Source organism: Ruditapes philippinarum, unplaced genomic scaffold (assembly GCF_026571515.1).
Source record: "Ruditapes philippinarum isolate M1 unplaced genomic scaffold, ASM2657151v2 ctg3826_1_1_1_1, whole genome shotgun sequence".
Classification (NCBI taxonomy): domain Eukaryota; kingdom Metazoa; phylum Mollusca; class Bivalvia; order Venerida; family Veneridae; genus Ruditapes; species Ruditapes philippinarum.
This window is the reverse complement of record NW_026861101.1, coordinates 42,437-69,552: the sequence shown is the minus strand read 5'-3', so window position 1 is coordinate 69,552 and position 27,116 is coordinate 42,437. Positions and strand designations below refer to the sequence as shown.

Below are 27,116 nucleotides of genomic sequence, written 5' to 3'. Positions count from 1 at the left end.
CAGTATATACTATAGAAAATTATGTCTTTAAAAAGAAAAAAAGAAGGTAATATCTTGATTGTACTGTTTAAAACTGACATTTATATAGTAAATTTTACCTTTCTCCAAGAACAAATATCCTATATTTTCTTTGTTAACTAATGTTTTGATCTGAATTCAATTTTATTTCATTTCTAGACCTTATATCTGCTTGAAACATATTTGTTTTTAATCAGATGAAAATGGGAGGAAAAATATTCTGTTCATGATGAAACGATCCATTAGCTGACTGGGAAATGCCGCCACAACAACATTTCAAACACAGGGTTAACAACTTTATGTTTTCTGGAAACTTTAATCAAATCTACATCGCATAGCATTCTCCGAATTTCGATATTTGATGTTTAAAAAATTGAGTTTATAAAATATATAAAAAATGAAAACACTCGACACTTGATTTAAGCGATATGCACTAGCTCGGAAGAGTATACCGTATACCTCCGAAAGGGGTAGATCTATCATATACCAGGCGTGACATAAGAAAGAAGAAAAAGCCGTTTCTTTTCTGCATCTTTTGTTGTTTATTTTTTTCAAAAGAAAGTTTAACATTGTTTAGAAGTTTTTACAAATAATTAAAGTAATGCGGCCAGTACGATTGCAAACTATTACCACATGTTTGATTATTTATGAAACAATTCTGATATCTACAAAAGTCAATAGTTGAAATGAATTTAATGTTATTGATAAATATACTTATTTACTAACACACTAAATTTACAACTAAATCTATTTGATATCAATTATAATTTTCTTACTATCTGCAATATAAAGTTTTACATATACATAAAAATACCTTTCATACAAAAACAAGAAAAAGTACCGTAACATGTCCAAAGATATCATATTAATTTCGACAATCATTTTAACAACAATCCTCAGTTTTTGTTTTTGTTTTTTTTTGTAATCTCTGATTTCATGAAATATTTATTATTTTCGTCAACTCCTTTATTTCTTCGGAATTTGATTCATCCTTCCACTGTCCATGTTCATTTGCAAAAGCTCAGTGCATCTAGTTTTCTTCCATTTCTCTAGAGCCTCAACAGTGCTCTTCTTACTCTCATGGTTGTACTTCTTTTCATAATACTTTCTTCTTTGTCTCCGCCTAACTGTCCTCTCTGTGTCTGTGTGAAATAAAGATGCAACGGAATTTATCCATGCAGTTGTTCTGCGTTTCGTTCTTTGAATACAATTGCCGGCCATTGTTATTATTTCTTGCATGGTCTCGACGTTGTCTTGTCTTCGATGCAACAATTTCAACGTAGATTTAAACTCTGTAAGAACTTATATAGCAGCATAGTGTTGACGTAAATACACACGTTGACAGAAAGTGTGTTTAACTAAGACAATAATATTCCTTGACATTTATTTTCGGACTGCTGCGTATATATGAATTAGCGCAGTACTGTCATAGTATCTATTGAAATGGAAGAATACGAGAAAGCAACGACATACATACATATAAATGTCACCCGTCTTGTTGGTAGGTTTAAATTTCCCCTATTTCGGTAAAAACAAGCTAAATTGAAATAGCTGATTTAAATGTATGCCAATTCGAAACAATGCTTACAATTTAATAAGATTGATAATACATGTATATTGTTCTAGGCACAAAATCAGTATCATTCAATGTCTTGTAATATTGTTATATGACATGTGCTTCTTTTTAAAGTAAAGTTTTAGAGTTGTGTATTGTTTTGAATAACTGACGACTGTGTTGTTTATCTAATTCAAAACAGATTAAGTATACAAATGCTTTTAATTTTATTCTTTAAACTTAAGGCATTTCAATTTTGGTACCCTGCTACAGTTTCTAAAACGCCAATCATTGGCAATACACTAATAGATGATCCATTTTTAGCCTTTTTTGTAAGTAGTGCATTTATGATGACTAAGTTTTTTTATCAAAGTAAAAATGTAACTGTTTTTTATTTTTTCCATCATTATCACAATTTATTTCACATGCCGTGCATTTTTCTACATACTTATGATAAGCATACTACATATTGTTAATTAATGTTATGTTATATCATATGTTATGTCATATCTTATGCTTGGCCTTTATAAAAAAGAAAACATATTTATTTCTGAGATTTAATGACCCTTTAAAAATGAATGATAGGGAATCTAAGTTTTCTGTTTACCAATATTATAAGAAAATGACGAGTTAATTGTATAATCAACATAGGGCATAGTAAAATGAAACAATGAAACATAAAAAACAACCACTCATATTATACTGTTATTATTATCTAAGACCACTGTAGGTACACATATAATATAAAGTTTTTCATTTATTTATTCTAACATCATTATTATAGTATTGCAAAGACAATGTACTAAGTAAACGACTCCTTTAAGGGCGAACTAATAAGAATATTATATAAGAATTACACATCATTAATGTATATGTAAGACGATGGTGTTATCGAGTATATCTCAGATATTAAGATGTTCCCGGATTAACGCTTTAGTTTCAGGTAGAACTTCTGTTTATTCACACACAATAATGCTTGATTTCCCTTTATTCCAAAGTATCAATACACTGCATGAAATAGTATATTCATCATTCCCTTCTTGTGTCAATTTATATAAAATATCTAAACTTCACCATCCTTGAGTGAATTAACGTTTTCACTCTGCAATGCAAGTGTTCTTCCATTTGCCGTTGCACGGTCTTTATGCAAGCATTGTGCATGCTCACAGCATTTTTTATTTAATTTACAAGTATCAGTGCATTTTCCGTATATATGATGTGTGCCCTCTGTAATATGTGTATCACGTGTCATGTCACGTGACAGTCGTGTAGATGGTTTACGCCAAGAGGAAAGTAATATGGAACGTGTGTTAAACGTATTCAATTTGCGTTTAAAGCACCATTTTTTGATTTCATTTTGAACCTGTAAAATAATGTACATTTTTATTTGAGAATCTGAACCCTTGTGTTTAGTAGCGCCATTAAATGATAAGATCTTACTCCTATAATTAAATCCTAAATTAATGGAATTGCATTTGACTAGCCAAAAGTGTGGTCAGAAAAGTACCAAAGTACCATTTGAATCAAATGTCCTACTAAATAATAGCGATTAAAAAGGTATAAAATTACACATTAACTAGAAAAACTAAAGCATCTTTGGTGATAATTATATTTTAACTCTCTGATAATAGCATTGCTAGTCAATGATACCACAATTGCCAGAAAAAGTGCTCTCTGATCCGGGCATCGCCTAAACAAATGTCATAACATAAAATTTGTATCTGCTACCGACAATGCAAAACACAGATGTATTGAAATAAAATTTCTCTCTCTAGTACAGGCATTGCTAGTTAACATGTTGTAAAAATAAATTGTTCAATGATAAAAACATTAATAGAAAATAAACAAGAGCCATGTCAACATGGCCATCCCCCGCCAAATGTGTTTGCTCATTGGAAGAATGTATATGTAGTAGAGCGGAATAATTCTATTTTAGGAGGTCTTTTGGTAATGAAAACTGATGGCTATAGTGATTACAGATTTGAAAACTATGTGAATACTGATGGCTGAAAATAACAAAGTGCAATTACTGAAAAATAATGCAGGGTAGGTTATCATTATTGTGTGCTGCATCCCTCCTCAGTAAAATCTATCCACATATGAAGTTTCAAGTTGATACCTCAAATACTTTTTGAGAAAAAATTAAAGTATGAAAAAAAAACAAAGGGCAATAACTCAAAAATTATAAAAGGTAGAGTTATCATTCTTGTGCAGTGCACACCTCCTGAGTCAGAGATCTATGCACCTATGAAGTTTCATTTTGATATCTCAAAGGCTTTTTGAGTTATGCTCTGGACAAAACTTAATTTTGAAAAATAACAAAGGGCAATAACTCAAAAATAATGCAGGGTAGAGTTATCATTCTTAAGCACTGCACTTCTCCTCAATGAGATCCATCCACCTTTGAAGTTTAAAGTTGATACCTCAAATACTTTTTGAGATAAGCTCTGGACAAAATAGCATGAAAAAAGGGCAATAACTCAAAAATTGTTTAGGGAAGAGTTATCATTCTTGCGCACAACATTCCTCCTCAATAAGATCTATCCACCTATGACATTTCATGTTGATATCTCAAACACTTTTTGAGTTATGCTCCACTCAGGTGAAAAATTAGTCATGAAAAATAACAAAGGGCAATAACTCAAAAATTATGAAATGTAGAGTTATCATTCTTGGGCACTGCACACCTCCTGAGTGAGATCTATGCACCTATGAAGTTTCATGTTAATATCTCATAGGCTTTTGGAGTTATGCTCTGGACAAAAATCAATTTTGAAAAATAACAAAGGGCAATAACTCAAAAATCATGCAAGGTAGAGTTATCATTCTTGTGCACTGCACTCCTCCTCAATGAGGTCTATCCACCTATGAAGTTTCAAGTTGATAACTCAAATACTTTTAGAGATATGCTCCGGACAAAAATGTCGGACGGAAGGACGGACGGACGGAAGGACGGAAGGTCGGACGGACGGACGGAGACTATTTCTATATCCTCCGCCGAAATTTTTCGGCGGGGGATAAAAAATAAAAATAGAAAGTAGTTACCTCTTCGTTAAGGAAGCAAAACAGCAGTGCTAACACAAATCCCTGAAATATACCACAAGAGCTGTATTTCTACGGTATGACTTACCGACGACTCTCAAACATTTAAAATATTTATTATGTTTGTATTATATTTTGGCTATTATTAGAATCCTGTGAAAAAGTTGAATATACCGGTGTGTATCTTGTTTTTGTTGTTGTAAAAATACGGTATCATTAATTTATATGACAAGATATAAGATGTGCTTCTATTAAGTGTAAAAATACAGATTGCAACAACAAGAATACATAACTTTTCACAATCAAACACATTTTTAGTGATTGGAGACGTAGAAGGTAGCTTTTAACTTACCATTACCGTCAAGTTACATGTAAAATCAAACCGCTTGTTCCTCACCGCTGTGGGTTCGAATACCGACAGGAACTTTGGATTCTTTCATGTGAGGAAGCTAGCTTACGGAACGTCGGTGGTTCTACTCAGGTGCCCGTTCGTGCTTGAAAAAATGCACGGAACGGCACCTAAAGTCTTCCTCCATCAGTAAAGCTGGAACGTCGCCTTATGACCTATAATTTGTCGGTGTGAAGTAAAACCCAATTAAACAAATAACAAACAAATGAATAATAAAACATTTCACAATAAAGGTAGACGAAATCAGCTTACATTTTGAATGAATTAATAGGATAAGCATTAAAACAAACATGTAAAATCAAACAGACTGCAAAAACTTCAAATTTGCTGTTTTGGGCGTTTTGGAGGATATATATGTTGACTGTAAGCCGAGGAGGATAACTTACTTGGAATGAATTATAAAACATTTCACAATAAAGGTAGATGAAATCAGCTTCCATATTGAATGCTCCAATAGGATAAGCATTAAAAGCAATATATACCACCCCAAACAGTGGTATAAGCACCAGAACAAACTTTGCAGTCTTCCTGAAATACAGAATTATTTCAATTTTAACGCATTATTTTCTTGTACTAAAATAGTAATTAATTTATAGTTATAAGAATAAGTGCTATATCATTAGAATGTTTTGTATTACTCAAAACGAAACCCGGACCATAGCTTGTTTTATAGATAATATAATAACAATATCTTATGAAATAAGAAAATTAAAAGCAGCAAAACTCTTATGACACGATTTACAATAAAAAGAATAACAATTTTCAGATGAAATATTAAAAAACCCATTTATATCAAGAAATGATAAAAAGAAAAAATAAGATTAATTTTATTACAGAAAAATAAAATTTATATATAGGAATGAAACAAGGAGAAACAAACTACTAAATACAACTGATAACATTAAGTATTCATTAATTTACTCTAACTAAAATAAATAAGAAGTGAACTGAAGTATTGAGATTGGTATCATATTAAAACAACGTCCTCAAATATTGCTTTACATAAATACTTACAGAGTCGTTACAAGCAAAGGTGTCTAAATAAATCAAGTGATATTGAGTGTGCTTTTTTTGGAATATATTGGATAAGTTGATAAAGATATCGAGAACATAGACGGCAGTACTAGAGGCCGAATAGTTGTTATCTTTTATAATTTTCTTATAGGGGGAACTAAACCATATTCAAATATTTTTACCTCAAATGTTGTGTATCATTTCTTACGTGCCGGCTTATCTTTGACTTCACACAAAGCACTCGTACAATATTGATGAAAAATAGAAAATTGACCTGAAATGAGATTCAATGACAAACAATACATTGTATTCATGAGGTGTATTTTATAATATTGTGTTAAATTTTCACCGAAAACCAATCTTTATAAATGTCCCTATATTCATGTGAAAAGGCCATGTATCATTTCAAACGTACACAGCTTAAAACTGCAATATGTATCCAAATGCAAGACATAATGTTTAAACAGGCAATGATGTGTACCACCTGTTCTGAGAAATTAAAGATATATTAAATATCAATAATTATATCGCAACTATAACATCAATGTCAAATGATTGCATATTAAATATAAACAAATTACACAAAAGGGATATGAAATACACAATAAAACTAAATTAAGACAAAATCATAACAAGGTATCAACAGAAATGATCATATACCGTGTAAACATTTTTCTTTAAATAAAGTTAAACTTATATGAAGTATATGAACCTTTTTGGCATAACAATTTCTTGAGGTCACTTTAGTGACATGCAATAATTTATTATGGAATGAGAGATAAGATATCGTTTTCCCGTTTCAAATACTATTTGAGTTTCTGTGCTATTCTTTTTATTCTTCACGTCATTAATTTAAGAATGACATGAATTTCTATAATGTATATATTCCATACCCGCAAAAAGAACCTAAAATTTAATTTAAACATAACAAGAATTGCGGAATGTAAAGGCACGAAAAAAGTAGAATGCTTGTTATCTTATAAAATACATAGTGTATAGATATTTCACATTTAAATTCATGACAAAATGCATTTTTGTGTATGCTTACGTTGAAAGAAATGTGAGCGTTGTCGTGTTTTATCTATAACGTGTTAAAACTTATTGACAGATTTGCATTTTGAATCATGTATAATCTTACAGTGGAAGTCTGCAACGGTACTGAATTTTAACAGTGATGCCAGGAACAAAATGTGGATGTAACCAATTTATTATAAACTTATATATGAAGTATTGAAAAATATTTATGAAATAAAATGTGTATTTTCATTTTCCGTATTTTCACCATTAATTTTTTTTCACTGCAGTGAAACATATTTTCACTGTTGTCATTACCGGGCTACTTTTTTAAGTTTCACCAAAATACAAAATTTAAGCAAAAGTCTTCCAAAATGTCAAGAAAGAGAAAAAATGTATAATAAACAGAAAATTCTTTTTTTATCTATAAATAAAGGATTTACTTTTCATCCTGTGATATGAAAATTATCATATTTCACTCGTGGTTACCGCCACTCATGAAGTATTTATTTTCAGAACCACTCGATGAAAATAAATCGTGTATTATTGAAAAAAAAACACTCGAATATTCTCTATATAATCAATTTATTTAAAAGCAAAAAAATGTTTTTAAAGCTTTATGTAACTTACAAGAATGGAAAGATGCATAGGGGCTTTAATAATCCAGAAATAGCCGTCCGCTTTCTGTCGATTCCAACATCTAGCAATATAAACAATTTTTAACATATCAAAATTATCATCACAATAAAGGAAGCCATTTTATAAATTTCATTCAATACCGGTCCAAGAAAATTAGTTATAAGCACACAATCTCCAATATATTCAATTGATACTTTATGATTTTTAACAAAATTAAACCATTTGAAAATCTTTGCATTCATAATGTAAAAGATAATTGTCCAACTATATGTTAAGATAATTGAAGACAAAAAAACAATTATTACATTTAAACAAAATCTAATAAAACTTACAACTCATTTTCTTTGAACATTCGCACTAGAATCCAAGGTATAACATAGGTTAACGATGAAACTGAAAACATGAAATCAGAAGGAAAATATCTAATACCTTTTATTCATTTATGTGTTTTACTCATTGAAAATAGCTTTCTGAAGTTGCTAGCGTGAGTTTAGAAGTTTTAAAATTATCTAAACATGTAACATACTATAGTACGTTTATATTTACAATTTGTAAATATATACAACGTGTAACTACATAGTTGACCTATTTACACAATTAAATGAATTTAAACAACTACATCGTTTAAGACACCTATATGATTTCAGATGTTTTGGAACTAAAATATAATTGTTTTTCTATAAATTCACTGCTAGAAAACTAAATTACTTACACCAACCGAATAACACATATAAGCGTGTACCATGTCTCTCTGTAAATAGTGTTTTGTATACAAGCATATGTAGATATAGTCCCTCCATCAAGATCCACATTATACTTGTAGCAACCGCGTACATAAATATACTAACAATCAACTTACACTCCCAGTGCTAAAATGAATAAAAAAAGTTAATTTGGTAAATTAGTACATGTATAAAAAAGTATGTATCGCTCAAGAAGAAATCATTATATAAATTTATAAACGTTTTAGTTAAAAGCCTCACAAAAACAAGACTTAAAAGGTATTATTTTCAATTTTCAATTTTTTATTTTTAATTTATTTTGATGGAATGTTACAGCCAAGTCCAAAACTCATTGGCAAATAGTTGAGTCATCTATTACTTCCACTACTCTTTGGCAGTTAATATTATAGTTATAGTTATTTAGTATTTGGTTTGGAAGTCAAAACATCCTTTTGTTCTCATTTATAAGAAATTACAAATTATTTATCACCCGACACTATGTGCGTCAGGCGATTAGAATGTAAATTAAAGTTATATTAATCCTTATTCAAACACGATCCGCATTTTCCCCTATTGAACATAGAAAAACCGAAAGTGTTTGTTATTAGGCAACAACATCACTGTTGATGCCCTATATTTAGATATGTGACGTAACAAAACAGATGTTGCCGCTTTTTTTTTAAAAAAAAGACAAAAAAAAAAAACCCAAAAAACAACATGAAACTTTATGTGCTTTTAAAATGTATGTTTACAAAGGTCTTGGTATAGGCTTTTCCGAAACAGTTGTCTTGAATACATTATTAACATCGGGTTTCCAGTAGAAAAATAAACAATATAAATTATGCTTATAAATTTTAAAGTAGACATTGATTTTTATAGGTGCAACAAGAGTCAAATAATCTATTTGCATATTAAATATATAGACAAAATATGAAAACGGGGCAAAACAACGTAGTCATACGATAACGGTCCGTTGGCCAATCGTGAAAAATGTATAACGTAACATTCATAGAAATCATTTGAATTGCTCTTTTCGCGAAACAATTTCACATCGAGCATGAATTTAATCATTAATGAGCAAATAGAATTCTGCTATATTGCCAGTAGGTTTGTGTATTACAGTAAATATGAAAATAAAACCATTTTTACCTAAAAAATAAATACAATGTATAATCAATATAAATATACAAATAATAACGTATTGTATTATCAAAAATAAATTAAAAAATATATAATTATCAAGATTACCAGTCCGTCATTTTTAAATACCACTGTCCCTCCTGGATTACGAATGATATCTTTTTCTAGGCCAATATCGTCAACAAAGATAAGGGATTTTAGAAATGAAACAGAAGCCCGTAGAATAAATGCACAAAATAGGTTAATATGAAGCACGTTACTTTTGCAGTGAAGCCTTCTGAAATAAAAAAGACAAATGTAATATTTAGCATGTTTTTTTTTCAAGTCAAAAATACAAAAGGTAATGTGATATTCATACTTGTAAAAAGGCAAAATCTTATTTGCCAAACCCATTTGCTTTTTTTTATACTCATCATTTGTAAATTATTTGCAATAAAATATGTTTAAACTAAACTAAATTTTAATAATTACATGTATAATATTAATATGACACAAAAATGTAAAGAACAACAAAATTCTTACTTTGAAGCTATCATAATTGTAACAGCGACGATAAGTGATGCCAATGATATTCCGTAGCCTATCTCTGACATCAGTTGTATACGTGGTAGATGATTCTATAATAAAAGTAAATAAAATAAAGTAACATTATAAACATCTTTTGAAGACTTCTTTTCTTTAAATCCATAAGTAGCTATTACTTTAGACTTTTTAATGTTTGGTTGAGGTCATATTGGGGCCCAGTAAACAGGGTTGTAAACTTATATGACCAGAACGAAAAATCAGCTGTTAAAATATGTACATGTACATAATGTACCATTGCGCTACGATATGACATTGACATTGAAATATTTCACCAAGATCTGTGTACTTTTTATATCGACCGAAACCAATAACTTGTGTGCAAATTCATTCTATCTCCCCGTTTAAATAGAACAATCATTGTTATTGTTTAAAATAAGTAAATTTGAAAAGCGATGCACGTAAATTAGCCTTGAATTGCACAAACATATTAATTATTAGTCTTATTATGAATACAATTCTTTATCATTAATTGCAGGTTTCCATTTTAGTGCTTCAATTGAGCTATGTTAACATTATAAATTCATGTACCTTAAATCAGAGACCTTATAAAACGTCACGAATGATATATTTTATTACCCGATTGTGTGGAAGTCCACGTATGCCCCTTTATGTTCTGATGTTAGTTACCATTACACACCGTTTTGAGAAAAAGACATTTGGTGATTCAAAATGATTTGTAGCGTTTAGATGACCGACAGGCTAGCAACATGTCTTATATACTGGGCTCGCCGTAGATGAAAAACTATTTTGACACATTAAATAATAGTCAAAAACAACATGCCCGTCATTACAATGACATAGATTGTTACAGAACAACTTCCCTTTTGTTTGTACTAAATATCCTGGTGAATGAGCGTATTCAGCAAGAAAAGACAACATTTCGTAATGGCGGTAAAAGAAATCAGTGTTGGATAGGACTATCACTGTGTGTGTTGTGTGCCTTAAAACGTTTCAAACAGGAAACAGTGATCGTTATTTGAATAAATAAATGTCTTTATAGTTAATATACGTACATGTTTGTCTATTGGAAGCTGAGGTTTGTGGTTTGTGCTAAGGCATCTTGTATAATTGGTCCAACCAACTGTAGAACTGTTTGTTTCTTCAAAGTTTGGTTTCCATGTACCATCTGGCAAACATTCCCTAATCGCAAATTCTAAAACAAAAAAGTTTTTTTATGAAATGATCACGTTCCATTAGAGTTCACCTCGTCTATAATTTGAGTCATAACTCTTTTGTTATGCATTGGCTAAAGATGATCGCTACTCCTGTATGACATTTCATGTATTGATGACAGCAAATTAGAGAACGTAAACAACAGTGGCATGGACTTTCCTTGCAATGGTGCGGACGTACTAGATGACAGCTACAAATCAATTCGTATTCCCATTCCGTACACGTGTACTAGAAAACATTATTTTTTGCCAGCGGTTGTTAGTGAAGGGATTTCGCTTTTTATAGAATGCATTTGATTTGTAAATAATTTATACAGTTTTAATTAGAGATTTATCATCAAGAGGTCCATATCATGTACACAACAAGGTTTATAGCAATACATAAGTTTCATATAAGTCATATAATAAATGATGCACATGTTAACCGTGCGTTTGTGATTGATTTGTGGTACCAAATATCGATAACAATATTGAAAATAGTAACTTTCTTTGAAAACCTCTTAAATTCTTGCTATAAAAGATTATATTAAATGGCTGAGAATGGTCTTAGTATGTTGTGTATATTATATAGCAGAAAGCGATATGAGAAATAATCGATGAAATGAAAAGAAAAAAAACTGAGTTAATTACATATATATATATATATATATATATATATATATATATATATATATATATATATATATATATATATATATATATATATATATGTATATATTTTATAGGGAGTGTAAAAATTAGTTTTTATGATGTCAATTTCTGATATATATATAAAGTCGCTAAATTATTTAATCATATTATTTATAATTTAACAAATCAACATCCCCTGAAAAAACAAGGATGCTTTTAGACATAAGAAATAATTGATGAAACATTACGGAAATAAAACACATCAATATGTGTCAGTCATAATAAAATAGACTGCAATACAATAAATAAGTTATATCTGACACTCTATTCTTTAGATCTGCATAACCATTCCATATATAAATTTTAATAAATATCTTATAAATTCAAGTCAAAAATAATTTATCTTGACGCCATGACAGGTATAATATGGCAAACAAATATAATCTCAGTAAAGAAATGTTAAATTCATTTGTTTTCAGCTTTCCAAACACAAAAAAGATGAAAATGAAATATTTATAGGAAAAAATGTTGGGGAAAAAAGTGATTGATACAAAATATTTTTTATAGAGTATAATACGATATTGCTCTTAAACACGGGGGATGAACTGTAACACGAAGGTTGAAGTTCTTATGATAACTCGCCAGTAATGCATATAATAACTGTTCTGGAGTTCTGGAGAAACGTGACGGATTTCTTCGGAATTTTTATTATATACCAAAGAAACACTCGTTAAAAATTGTAATTTTATCTTTAAAAAGGGAGATTGTAATGCTTATTTAAACTTTGATTATTCAGCTTGCTTTTCATATTGTATTTTGTGTCAGAAAAAGCTTTTAAGTCCATTTTTCCATCGCCTCTTGCTTGAAATTTGGTACTTTGGAGTAAAAACTCAAAATTATATGCTCATTTGTACGCACTGACCTGTCCGTTTGCAACATTCATCGTTGCCATATTAAATAACCTAATTATAATGGAAAGTTGCTAAAAGCCCCCACTAACAAATTCATGCCCTACTTTACAAATGTCACAGAGTTCTTGTGATAACTCTGAAAATGTCCTACCTTTCTTAGACAACCTTTGCTACTGCCGATGTGTTTCTTATGCTTAGTTACGGCACGTTTTAGCATATTTTATTATTTAATAAATGTGTAAATCATAATGAAACGTTATACGCTCATCCTTACCAGAACAATTGGTTATATCGTGTTGAATTTGAGTTTTTTTAGTTCAAAAGTAAATTTTCTAATTAAACTTATGCGAATTGATATTGACATAAAACCGAACATATGCACTTAATGTCTTTTCTGTGTCTACTGTTCGTCGACTATAGTTTTATGATTTAAGTTTCCTTTCAAATGTAAACGCTGAATTTACAGTAACTACATTCTTCTTGTGAAGACAGGAATATATATCTCATAATACACATGCATATCTATACATTGTATTATGATGACATCGTTAAGTTAGTATGTGGTAGGTTGGCGTATAAATGAAAAATGCAAAGATGTTGAAAAGCTTACACTTTTTTCTAAGTAACACATGCTTTAAGCAATTGCCTTTCTTAAGCAGACAATATATAGTTGGACTTTCCTATAGTAGCGGCTAAGTAATTTGTATCATTTTATACCATAATAAACAAGTATTTAGCCAAGATAACCTTCACAGCTATGCACCCGAAATGTATGATATTTTTATACACGTTAAAACAAATTATACCACAGTTGGCTCTCACGTCCGATCTCCTCAACAATTTTGCACTGCCCTACGGGTTCGAGTGAAAGAAGTTCGACTCTACATTTTCATATCAATTACAGCAAAAGTAGCAGAATTTACACAACTAGGAATATATAGGGGGAATGCCCATCATTGACAGAAGAATTTATTTTTTACTGTAAAAATGACAACGTACATAGTATTCATTTTGTACATATGGATAAGTATTTTAATGATTATCATGGTCATATATAATAAGGTAATAAAGTATGGCAACGAAGACGATTACAAATAAAAAAAATGTACGATTAAGCAAGTAATTTGAAAATTTTCGAAACAACCAGATTTTAAACAAGAGGCGATGTAATGGACTATAGATTTTTTTCTGACACATAATGAAATATGTAAGGCAAGCTTTATCATCAAAGTTTAATGTAGCACCTCAAACTCTCCATTTAAAGTTTAAAAAATAATATTTTGTACACGTGTTTCTCCAATATAAAAAATCTGTAACGTTTTCGAGGAACTCCGTGACAGCAATCATAAGAATTCATAACACATTATCATAAGAACTCCATCCTTCGTCGAACAGTTTCTCCCCCGTGTTTAAATGTCACAGTTAAAAGGTTAAATGAATGTAGGTGTTTCAACATACATTTCCCTTCCCACAATGACATTACTTTCGCAATGATATGCTCTATTGTAACAAAGCTATTATATATGATTTTGTCCATTAAAGTTTAAAGCGGTAATGCGAATTAAATTTGCATTTTACGGTTTCCTTATTTGCGCAACTTTATCAAAACCGTCATTTGTCATATTTGTTATTGACGTTGACTGCCGGTAGCTAGTCTTCTATTACAATGTATTTGACACAAATAAATATAGACGGTGCACATACAGACATACAGTTTTTGTATTTTCTGATCGTAAGATCAGTAAATACATAGCTAACATCCACGGTCTTACACAAAATTTCCTAACAGTCCTAACAACGCAAAGTAGTTCTCACTCAAAACTGCTTAAAAACCAGCAATTTAAAAGAAAGAATAATTTTTAATGTAGGCATTTAACGAATTACAGTGCATTAAAAGTTTAGATTAGTCAATAGAAATATGAGGTTACAATCACAAATTTCGCGGATGAATATCTTTTTTACCCAATGAAAAATGTTCGGCTATTTCCGCAAAGCTTCGGATTATCATGAATATCATTTTAATCAATGACAATGCTATTTTTAGCTATGCCGATTACCGAATACTCCAGAGCGTAGTACACAAATAAATCTGACTGTCGAGTAGTGGAATATATACATGTCAGACTGTTTTGGCGAAAAGATTTTCGATAAATTATTTTCATCAGTGTAAAACAACACGTTTATCGTGAACAAAATACCTCGAAATTAATAAGGATTACAAACACGAAATGGAAATTCTCAATTTAGAATTACATAATGTAATGTTTTTATTCAAGGTTCATATGTATAACTTCGCCGTGGTGCAGAGGTAAGCGGTCTCGTTGAGGGTGTGAGAAGCCTATGGTTCAAATCCTAGTCGAGGCAATTCTATATTTTTCATGCAAAATTCCATATGTAAATCTCAAACTGTTATAGAAGAAAATCAAAACGCTGTCGCTGCGTAAGATGAATTATAGTATATAAAAATAAACTTATACAGGAAAGTACATACAGATAGTCAGTATGATTTAGATTGCAAAGATCAGAAAATACCATAGAGTGGCAGCCCTTTGATTTTATGACAGGTTTCATTTATCGTTTTGTATTGATTACCGTTCTTTACTTTAAGAGCAAATCTTGTGGCTTGAGAAAGAAACTTTACTCTCACTGCTTAGTACTGTTTTGTTTCAAAAACGCATTCGAGTCTGTGTTTATAAACCTTCCTACAATATTTAACCAATATGTATTCTGTTGAAGGTAAATGCTAAATGTAAATGCATAACACTTTTGTGCACAAAAGTATACTAACACCGCTAAAATAAATTATCTGTAATAAAGCATTAAAAAGGCGAGTTATCATCTATATTTTCCAATGCAGACCACGACCGACCGGTAAATCTTTGCCATACGTTTTATACAGCGGTTATTCACTTACGTTTAATGTATTTTTACATTTGAATATATTTTGATTTTTTTCAAGATTAATACACTGTCAGGTACAGATTCCTGTTTTGTGTTATCACCCACGTCGCGTCTGAATGTTTGATGGTCCTCATTGAACACTTGGTATCGCCAGACGTATATAATGTAAAATTAAAAAAAGTACTTATTAGTAATTTAAATTTTGCATTTACGTCTATGATAAGTCAATGCTTTTAATTTTAAAGCATATTTATTACCTCCCTTTATTTAGTCTATGAGGTTCATGCAAGACCTTTACATTTATATAAGTAAATATTTTTCCATTTCCACGTGGTTTCAAGTAAAACATTTTCTGACATATTTTTACTCGTTAAGCTCACTAATATTAAAAAGTATTTATTAGTAATGCAAACGTTGTATCTCCTTGTATAATTAGTCAATGTTTTGAATTTTAATACTTATTTATTACCTCCCTTTATAGAATATTTACCCTATGTATTTTTGTAGCAATTCAATACTTCTTATAGAGAGAGTAAAAGAAAATTTCATTTGCAGCGCAACGTCGTATTTTTACGTTTCCCGCACTTTTATAACGTTACGTCATTGTTATATTTGTTATGATTATATTATACGTTACTGTCTGAAGATATGTGAAAACATTTGAAAGCGCTAACAGAAATAAACGTATAAAAAATTAACGAACTTTGTACTCTGCATTTCCCAAAACATACTTTTTTATATATATGTAAAATTAATATATATATTATTGTTGATACGGATGTAAGTATTTCTATTTTTAGAACCATACTATCTTCCCATAAGTACTGTTTTGAAATCATTTTCATCAAAAATGTTTGAACGTAATTTATGTTATAATATTGTGTTTAATTAAGAAATGATAATGATGATAAAAACAATGTTAATTTGATGACTTTTATGAATTATTTAGGAAGAACGGATATTAACAATTTCATTAAATAATTTGATTACAAATTCCTAATCCCATATGCATTGTTATTCCAAATGCACTTTCAATTAATTGACACATAAAAATAACAATATACTGAATGGCGTTTCATTTGCGAAATTCCTACACTTAATGAGACTGTGATACTCGTTACGTAAAACATGCAATTTAATCAAGTAACGCCATTGGTCTATTCAAATATGGTAATAGATTTATAACGTTTCCAACAAAATAAACATTTTAATAAGCTTTGCATGTATGTTATTGAAATCAGTAACATTATATGCAATTTAATTATTGATTAAATTCAGGGTAAATGTAAAAACGGAAAAGTGGAAAATCATTTTTTTTCTTATAATTGATTTAATATTTAAAAAATCAATTTCTAATATTACTCCATACAGATTAGACGATGAAGCATCCATACCATATAAAGTGTAACAAATAAGCTTCTGTCATTGCAACAGGTGAATTTCCAATATTTATTATTATTGAATCAAATCATTTCATTTTCCGAGTGCAAAATATTGCATATCAAATTAATATTGTACTCCATCTAGTATCGCTTTTTATTTCCGGAATACAAACAAATCCATATCAGATCCATACGGTACTTGAAATGATTGGGTACCTTAATGATAGTGTTTATTGTAATTTGGCGAAATTCAAAAGTTTTGTCAAAACGTTAAAGACGACAAAAGAAGTGATTTTATCAGTTGATCAGTCAAAACACTGAAAACAATAAATAAATAAATAAATGATAAATAAATAAATTAATAAATGAATAAATAAATTATTATGAAAAAAATAAAGAAATAACAAAACAAACGAACGCAAAACTGAAGGACAGAAAATCAACATACATGTTTAAGTATAATAATAAATCTGTATTTCATATACCTGATGGTTTGAAGCTTGGTATGTACTCTGCACAAGGCTTAATGGCAGGGGAGCCGGCGGGCGTGTAGTCCCAACACATTGCCCCGTCCCAGGTTGCGTTACAGTACAATCCTTCAATAAAAATGACATGTATATGAAAAAAGCAAATCAGCAAATCTTTTCAATAAAACACCAAGGGAAAGGCGGATTGACTTTTTCAATTTATTTGTTCAGACACATTTTGATTAAATCTTCTTTGATATCGTTGTCTTTTATATAAAACTTCTATATTTCATCTGAAGTCAGATAGACTTGCTGCTGATTTTGATAAATCTCAGCAATAGAATTAAGTAACCTTTTATGTCAATTTTTACTTGATTGATGGTATAATATTTATAAGTAACCAAAGGGATTTTATGTTTTCTCAGCCGATTTACAAAAGCATGACGTTTACATTAACTATTACGAATTACTGTTTTGTTATGTTCTCATAAATATCTGTCATGTGTGTTTGTTGAGTTCCCATGCAACATAATAGATACAAACAATGCAAATATCAGATGCCTAATTTAGTGAACACAGTATGCTCGTTTCAGTAATATGTCTTGTATTCAAATGAACTCTGTAAAGTTATTTGAGTGAAGCTTGCAAATATAGCACCTCGCCTCACCAAGGTGTATTAGTGAATACACTAAGACGGATTAAATTGTTCTTCATTAAACAGTACAGTGTACATAAATTTTGTCGACTTTAACATTGAATTTACATATATATAAGTAAGAAGGTTCAATTTTTGCCTCGATTGATCTGACAATTGATTTGAAAGTTATGCTCATGACTGGCGAATAATTTTGCTGAATCTGATGCTTAGTACAGTGGAAGTAGCTTATTTATGAATTACAACCGACCATGGGCGACACAATCAAACCGTGCTCGCATAAATTTCAAATTTGCCGTTTTAGGGTTGTATTTTTCTACTTTTTATCAAAATTGGAGATAGTGGTCTGATAGAAAAAGTAAATTTATTTCAAATTTTATGAAAGACATAATCATGTTTATATTTCAAAAACTCACCTGGCCCTGGCGGACCGTGTGCTATTATTTCGTAACATAATATCTGCATTTTCTCCATTCTGATTGATTGATCTGCAAAGAAAATGAGTTTGGTGTACAATTTATCATATTAATATAAAACAGTTGTTACTAGTCTAAATACGGCACGTTCTTTCATCTACTTTCAAACAAAACTATTGCCGTTTTTACAAACTTTTGTTTGCTAATGTTTCCAGTGTTTACAAGGCACACACTATCATGTCCGACGTATATTTGATATACAATTTCAAGACTAAAAGTATTAAGCAGATGGGGAATTATTATGTAGACATCACGGAAACACGAGTGATAAAAATTCGAAATGTATGTTTGCTGAAGGCGGCTCCTTCTTTAATTTACTCTGTCATATTCCAAGATCTTGAAAACATGAACGAGCGGCAGTCTGTCTGAAATGTGTAGCAAATGTCCTTAAGGTATTTTTGGCAAGATTTTTTTGTCACTCGCGAGATCGTGTAAGTTTCGATCATATTCGAACATAAATTAGATTACTGAAATAACAACTGAATTAAATGGACTACTAACCAACCGGTCGACCGAGACGACTAAATAAAAAAAATCAATTAATAAATATTTAAATAAATTAAAAAATAAATTAATAAAATTATGGTATAAAACTTTTGTCACAATATTACTTGATAACGTATAATCATTATTAGAGTCGAGCAACATGAAATGTAGGCATGTTTCTATAATTGTGAAAAATATTTTTATTTTCTTAAACAAAAAATCATTGCAATACTCTGTGCTACGGCAAAAAGTATGGCAACACTTTATTGACAATCTTATATCTTTTATATTTTGATACTTGATACATTGTTAGATTTATCTAGGCATTGATGGAAGTGGAACGCTACATGATATTATCCGCGTCCAAAAGCTCCATCCTATATAGAATTTATCTTTTATATCGACATAGGAATAATTAATTATTTCGAGATATTTGCAGATGAACTGATACAGCAAATAATTACCGATCCGTCAAATTGACACTTTCCCTCTCGTCCATGAAAACGTTGAATTGTGTAAAGAAGGTCAGCTAGACTTATAGCAGAAGGAGTTGCGATCGATGCAATAAAACACTAAATTAACTGCTAAACTTACTCGGATGGAATGAAGACTATATCTCACTGCTATGTGCTATCATACCATATAATTTATACAGCAGAAGACATATGTAACGAATGAACAATCTATATTCAACAAAAACCTGTGGAACTATTAAAAGAAGCCGCTAAGATCTTTTATTGGTTATTTATCTATAAAACTTTTATAATAAAATAAGTTTCTCACTTTCTTCATTTTGTGTCGATCTGACGTAAAACCCAAAACAAACAAACAAAAAACTTTGTTCATTTGATTATCATAAGGACAACTTTCCAAATCTAGTCACGAAATTAAAAATAAGACTTAACAAACGGACATTGCGAAAGAGAAACCGTCCAAATCTGTTTTTCAAATGGTAGTATTATTTTGCTTTATAAATATAAATAAACAAACATATTCATCAGCTTTAAAGAGAATACCACTTTTTGTCTCTCGAGTTAAGTGGCATTTTAGTTCATGTTCTTATAAGCCTAATGCTTTCATCAAACAATAACAATTTTATTTGAATTTGTAGGTATATTGAAACGATCTTACAACAGTTAAAAGAGCACAACAAAAACCAATAATAATAATAATTATAATAATAATAATAATAATAATAATAATAGTAATTATAATAATAATAATAATAATAATAATAATAATAATAATAATAATAATAATAATAATAATAATAATAGTAATAATTATAATAATAATAATAATAAGAAGAAGAAGAAGAAGAAGGAGAAGAAAAAAACCCATAAAAATATGATACTACCCAAAACTGCCTACAAACCAACCAAGAAACAAACAAGCAAACAAACAAAATATACATTTAAGAACATTTTTTTCTCAAATTACTATCATATTATTGTAAGAACAAATTTACATTACAGGTATAACGTTCACTTATGAAATACTCAATAAAATGTTAAAACGGTAAAATTTTGTTGTTTCCTTACTCGTATGGCTGATTCCAGAAATAGTTGTTACACAGAATGTTTCTATTATTATACGCTAATAAAATGCGTGCGTAAACAGTAAAAAATGTTCCTGAATGAAATGTTATCCTGCTATTTAAGTAGGATTCTAAATTCTCTATTTTTGAAGTATTTGAAGATAATACTTTCGATTTAATTCCGCTGTTACTCTATACATTATGGTTTTCTGTATCAAACCATTCACCGCCTGTTTAAACAAAAACTATTCTCATCGAAAATATCAGGGAAGTTTTACCTTATTTTGAAAAGTACAATGATCTCTGTATTAAAACAAGTATATTGTTAACTCAAATTATGTATTTTTTTTGTAATTCCTCTCACCTACAAAAACTAATATATAATTAACGGCGATTCGCCATGAGTATATTTTTTCATTATCTTTTTGGCATGTCGATTTAACTAGCGAAACCACGTATTTGATCATGCATTTCATGTTCTTGCGCAATTAAATTACATATTACATCCTATCGGTCTTTCAAGGTCATGATTTAAATATAAGTACCAATAATGGTATGCGACGCTTATAGAACGCCGTTCCCTACAACATCCAATAAATCAGAAAGATCGGAAAGCCCCCAGTGGGGCACCGAATATGATCTGGTATAGGAAATGGGGATCGCGGTCGGTCAGGAATGGAGTGATTTTTCATTATACATGTATAACCTCAAAGTTCATGTAAAAGTAAGCACTGTCTGATGGAAAGTTATAGATAAACTTTATATATCTAGTTTGTAAACTGTATGATAAACTATTGTGTCATTTTCAAGCTTTAAAACATGGGACATACATGTATCTGTTTCCTCCATATTTACTGTATTCATTACAAAAGCAATTACTCCGCCCCTATGATATACCGTATTTCGATCGGTCTACTTAAAGAGAAATATATCATCACCTTAACAAGAGTGTAAATTAATTTACCACAAAATGAAAAGTTGTTTCAATATTCCTAGAGGGTGAAATAAAAGTAAAAGTTTCTACAACAATGAAAATTGTGAAAATACACGAAGGACATTGATATGAGAATAAAATAATAAATGCACGCTTAATAACTTTATTTCCCCTTGTTCATCAAATATATCAGTCACCCCAGTTATTTGAAACAGTTTATAGATGATAATTGAAATAAATATAAATTCATAAGTAGGAAGAAGAATGTTATAGGTAATGAATTGTATTAATTTAAATGAACGATAAATTGTCTAACTATTCATTTTTTAATGATTATAAATTATTTCAACGGCAACGTTTTGGCAATCATTTTGGATAATGTCGAAATAAATTAATTTAAAAAAGCAAAGTTTTTTTTTCATCGCTTATTCTATTCTGCTAAACCATTCATCACAAGCATTTTTGCTTGTACAAAATTAGTAGATAAAATTCATAATATTCATATGAAGTTCTCAGCATCAATATATTATTCATTCAAGCAACACCAGTTTGCAAACAACTACTATTTGCTGTCAGTCCAAGACTATTGCAAACAAATGATTGGTATATGGAGAATAAATGATAAGAAATTAAACGGTATATCACGAATATAATTATAATTATGTTGACTTACAATTTAAAATATGCCAAAAATCTACTTTCATTAATAATATAACTTCATATGCATTTAATGCAGTACCATGATACCAGATGTTGCAGTTTTGAAATTACAAACGCATACTTAATAAAAGAAACACTGTAAAAAAGCAATTGTAAATTTCAATGGATTCAATTCAGTTTCTACAGGAACATCGTATACCTTTAAAGTAAATATTTGTAAGGAAAAATAGAACGACATCAGAATGTCAGAATATAAGGTGTTTTCCCTGCTATTTCTTTGACGTATTGACAACATAGTTAATTCTTTAAACATATATCCGTGATTTGAATTGCATCTGGTCAGTATAGAAACAGCGGAATACAGTGTAATTAGAACTTAAATCGACTAGGAACTGTTTGTTTCCAGTACAGGAGAAGAAGAATAAACCCGTATGATTGACATACAGGTAATAAAAGTCCAAGCAGAAACAGTCTTAAGCAAGCTTTACTGGTTATGGATTTGTAAACATTTACTGAGCTTTACTGAGCTACATCAAATATTTTTATAATTATAAACAAACAAAAACTAACACTTAGTCTAGTCATTTCAAATACAATAAAGTAAACAAGATCAACAAGGACAATGAATGCAACCCCAAAAGTAAAACTTCAGTTAAACTTAAATCTTATATCTCTGATAAAAAATCAGAACGGTGTAAAGGCATACAACGCCACCCAATGACCTTTAAGCGTGCTAATTTAGCATGCTAAGCATACACAGAACTGAGAACGCTGTGCGCATGCCGTAGGTCCATTCAACAGAACATAGTTGGTAGTGCGAACGCTGCAGTTATCCATGGTGCATGTAGAAATAATAGACGGCGTTCTCCGAGATGTCACTGCGACGCTGTTGTGTTTGTACCGCTGTACTTGTGCTGTTAAAGCGCGAAGAATGCAGTGGATGCGTAGAACGAGCGCACACAATTGCTAAATAAAACTCACAAAGGATACAGTGGGTCGCCGTGTATGCTCTGTAGTCGTTGCAGTGACTACGCCGTGAAGTGTACAGCTTTACGAAAAGTATCATACATTTCTTACAATGTAAAATTATCATTTAACATCGTAGGAACGCAGAGCTTACGCAGTTTTATGTGGCATTGGTTTATCTGATCCAGTACCCGATTTTAACTGATTTCCAGTAGTTTTTGTGCAACTTCTTTTAATACAATTGAAAAACCTGATAAGGCATTATGGATTATCTGGTTAATTGATATTAATCTTTTGACTTTATCTGGTTCTACACGAATTCTTTCAATACGCTTTGTATTGAAAAATAAAAGTAAAAGAAAGATATCTTGAAATGTGTGCTTTGAACGCTTATCGCTTTCTTTTTCATTTAAAAGAGCGTCCGTGGCCGGTGTTCCTAAAATACTTGCCCCTTACTGCTGCGGGTTCTAATCAAGCTTGGGATTTTTACTTTTTAATGTTTGTGAGAAAGCTATACAGCTTGCTTACGGTACGTGCTTGGATGTGCTAAGGTGCCTGGTCGTGTCTGAAATAATGCATGAAGGGACACCTGAGGTATTTCTTCAACACAGAAGCTGGAAAGTAGCCATGCGAATTACAGCCTTGGTGCGACGTAAACCCCAACCTTTAAATGTCAATTTAAGCCCGGTTATATTTCTTGTAAAATGCTTCCTAAAATTTCATCTTTTATTGCAACAGTTCAATAATGAAACTGCAGGATACGAGGTTATTATTTCCTTAGTCGATCCAGAACTTTTCATTTAATTTGTTGGAGAAAATCGAGCTACCGATCATGTTAAAACGTAAATCATGTTAAACATTCTACTGCATCAATATATTTCTTCATGTTTTGTAAGTAACGTTAATATGCCATGTAGTCTCTTTTGCTGACCCTAGAAATAGGACATGCATTGAAATTCATAACTTTTTGAAAGGTGTTGGGCGCCTTTTTTATACTGATTTGCATAACTTAACAATGCTATGACGAACTTTATATTGATCTGCTTACTGAATTAACTTTATTGATCGGTACAGATATTGGGTCCATGCGTCCATGCAAAAGGCTGAGGGTCGATATAATTGCCTTCATAAATGGGATATATTACCGGTTTTATTTCACCTCCTTGCCTTTATTGTCGTAAGTTCGAGCGTTTCCATGCGCTATTTAATATAGAAATACGAACTTTAGAGTTGATAAAAATCCCCCTATGCTCTCAGGTATTATGTCATACGATTAGAATATCATTTATAAAATAACATAAAATAACATGATGTATCTTAAATAGTAATTAAATAGTTATTATTATTGCTTGTTATACATATTTGCATCATTCACTTTCGAAATATACACAGTCATATTATATCAAACAAAGACGTATTAATGTATTCGTGACATTTCATACATTTTTGTCAGCTCCTTAACACTTTCTCATTCCAAATAAGATTTCTCGGAATCATTTACATACATAATGATATATATAACTGATATATAGTTTACATATAATTGATACGATAAATGCTCACACTAATTTTAATAATTATAGTCATTTATGATAAGAAATATTGAACAATAAATAATTAATAAAAGATAGATAAACCTAAACATTAGCGCGTTTTCTTTCTTTTCTTGCTTTTTTTGTGGCTGAATGAAAAGCGTGTTTAACTTCTTCTTAGGAAGCATGATATCGTACTGTTTCCTATTATAAAAAGATGAAAAAAGGCTTTAAAAGTCTTTGCAAATTTAATACGTCAATTGACATTATGTTAAAGTGCTTAAAGTCGGTTAGTTTACTATAGACACATTTTCCGAAACGTTTTACATATTTTGATAAAATAATAGACATGTGTAGTTTGGATAATTTGATAAAATGTTTTGAGAAAAAACTGTTGACTGAGTTTTATATGATTTATTATATATCATAAAGGCCTTGTCCCCATTAACATTTAAAGGACATAATTATCTAAGTTTTAACTTTTAACCATGTGGTAAAATATAATAAGTTAAACATGCCCTATTGTCTCTGTAAACATATTATTTTAGTACAACGATATAAAAATATGACGACAACGAATAGCTAGTTTTATCTTACCATTTCCCGTATAATTTGATCTAGTAAAATGATAGAGCTTTTAATAATGTTATTGCATCATAATACGATCAATGTGCCCATCCAATTAATGAATTATACCTTTTTATACGACATCTTGACACATGTTATGACAATCGAGAAAGAAAGAAAAAACCTGTTGGAGCAGGAAAATTGGCATCGTATACTGTTTCTATACGTCAAACATATGTTTGGCATTTAGCCGATTTTAGTTTTGTTGTCAAAAATATAACAACACAGACTTAAACAAGATTTTATTAGGTTATTTTATTAATTCAAATACGAACAATATACGTTTTAAGCAAGTAAAATTATAATACTAAAATTGTGAGTTTGAATTGAATAAGATTACTGTGCCCAGTTAATATTTGTTTACATTATTCTTTGTCAAATTATTTTTAAACGTGATGAAAATGCTGTAAAAGTGGCAAAATATTGCAAAAGTGGGTTACAGAATTGTGAAAGTTGTAAACAACTGTAAAAGTGGCACATTGCTTTAAACGTAATTAAAGTATACGAACAGATTATGACAGTATCGTAAAATTAGTAAAAAAAAATTCCAAAAATTATCTTAAAGTATTTAAACGAGTTTAAACTTGCGAGGTTAGCATAACTGCTTTTAAGCACGTTATCTACATATTATTGCAGGTAATAACACACAGTAATCTCTCTAAAATATGCACAAACAAGTTCATGACTGTGATATAGATATTAAGATAACAATTTATTGACACCTCTCTTAAAACTGCAGGTCTCTAAACCATTAGAACAATTTTCATATTCAATTTAGTTAGGATAAATATTAAAACTCTACTTGGCTTTCTGATGATAGAAATTAAGATACATGTATATTGATCAATTAATACTAAAGAAATGACAGATAAAATTAAATAGTTATTTTTCTAATTTTCTGTTTTGTCCACGACTGTTTTGTGCTTTACGAAAAAACTTCTTTTTAAATGAAATCTTCGTTTTATGCCTAATACGAGGATATATTACTTCAAAGAGTAAGGATAGTTCATTCGATTTCTTCGATTACTTTTTCTTGCAAATTTAGTTTTTGTATTTCTGACTTTTTAGATTGTATACATGAACTTTTTGATCATACACAGTCAAGAGACATAATAAATATAAGAAAGAAAATCTTAAATCTTACCCGATCACATGTACGTATATCCAACTTAAATAATTGACTGAGTGAAAAAGAAATCGTATATTTTATAGAAACAACATATACAATATATGTTCCGTATCCAAATACTTTAGCAGCACATTATAAAACTATACCTTTAATTAACAATAACATATTAAATTATTATCGTCATCAATAAATCTTTCGAAATTAATACAAAGATTTTCTCTTTCAAATAACAGTACATAAGATAAAACTTTGAGTTAGCTGTACTACTGAAATATATATTCGCTTAGCATACAAAATTACCAATAACGCCTGCAAGTGAAATCATTGATTGTGTTATGTGTCTTATGACGAAGGCTTCTTTCCAGAGACGTTAATCAACATCGACAAATAGTCCATTTTAATGTAAATCTGTTTGATCAGAAGTGTTCTAATCCGAATCTTGCTGATTTGTGTGATTGTTTTGACTATAGTCTGTCCCATCAAATTTGAACATTCCATTTTTTATTTGATATA

General features: G+C 30.1%; 1 protein-coding gene across 1 annotated transcript; it reads right to left on the bottom strand.

Annotated features, from left to right (window-relative positions):
* Nucleotides 1–2,116: 2,116 nt before the first annotated feature.
* LOC132714529 (secretin receptor-like) lies at nucleotides 2,117–26,875 on the bottom strand. Its single transcript, XM_060697424.1, has 13 exons — nucleotides 26,619–26,875; nucleotides 18,673–18,744; nucleotides 17,620–17,730; nucleotides 11,152–11,291; nucleotides 10,076–10,170; nucleotides 9,662–9,830; nucleotides 8,404–8,560; nucleotides 8,024–8,084; nucleotides 7,683–7,752; nucleotides 6,221–6,312; nucleotides 5,411–5,552; nucleotides 4,619–4,660; nucleotides 2,117–2,936 (listed from the first exon to the last, which is right to left on the bottom strand). The coding sequence occupies exons 2-13, from the start codon at nucleotides 18,728–18,730 to the stop codon at nucleotides 2,637–2,639; spliced, it is 1,437 nt and encodes a 478-aa protein (XP_060553407.1). The 5' UTR covers nucleotides 18,731–18,744; nucleotides 26,619–26,875; the 3' UTR covers nucleotides 2,117–2,636.
* Nucleotides 26,876–27,116: the final 241 nt, after the last annotated feature.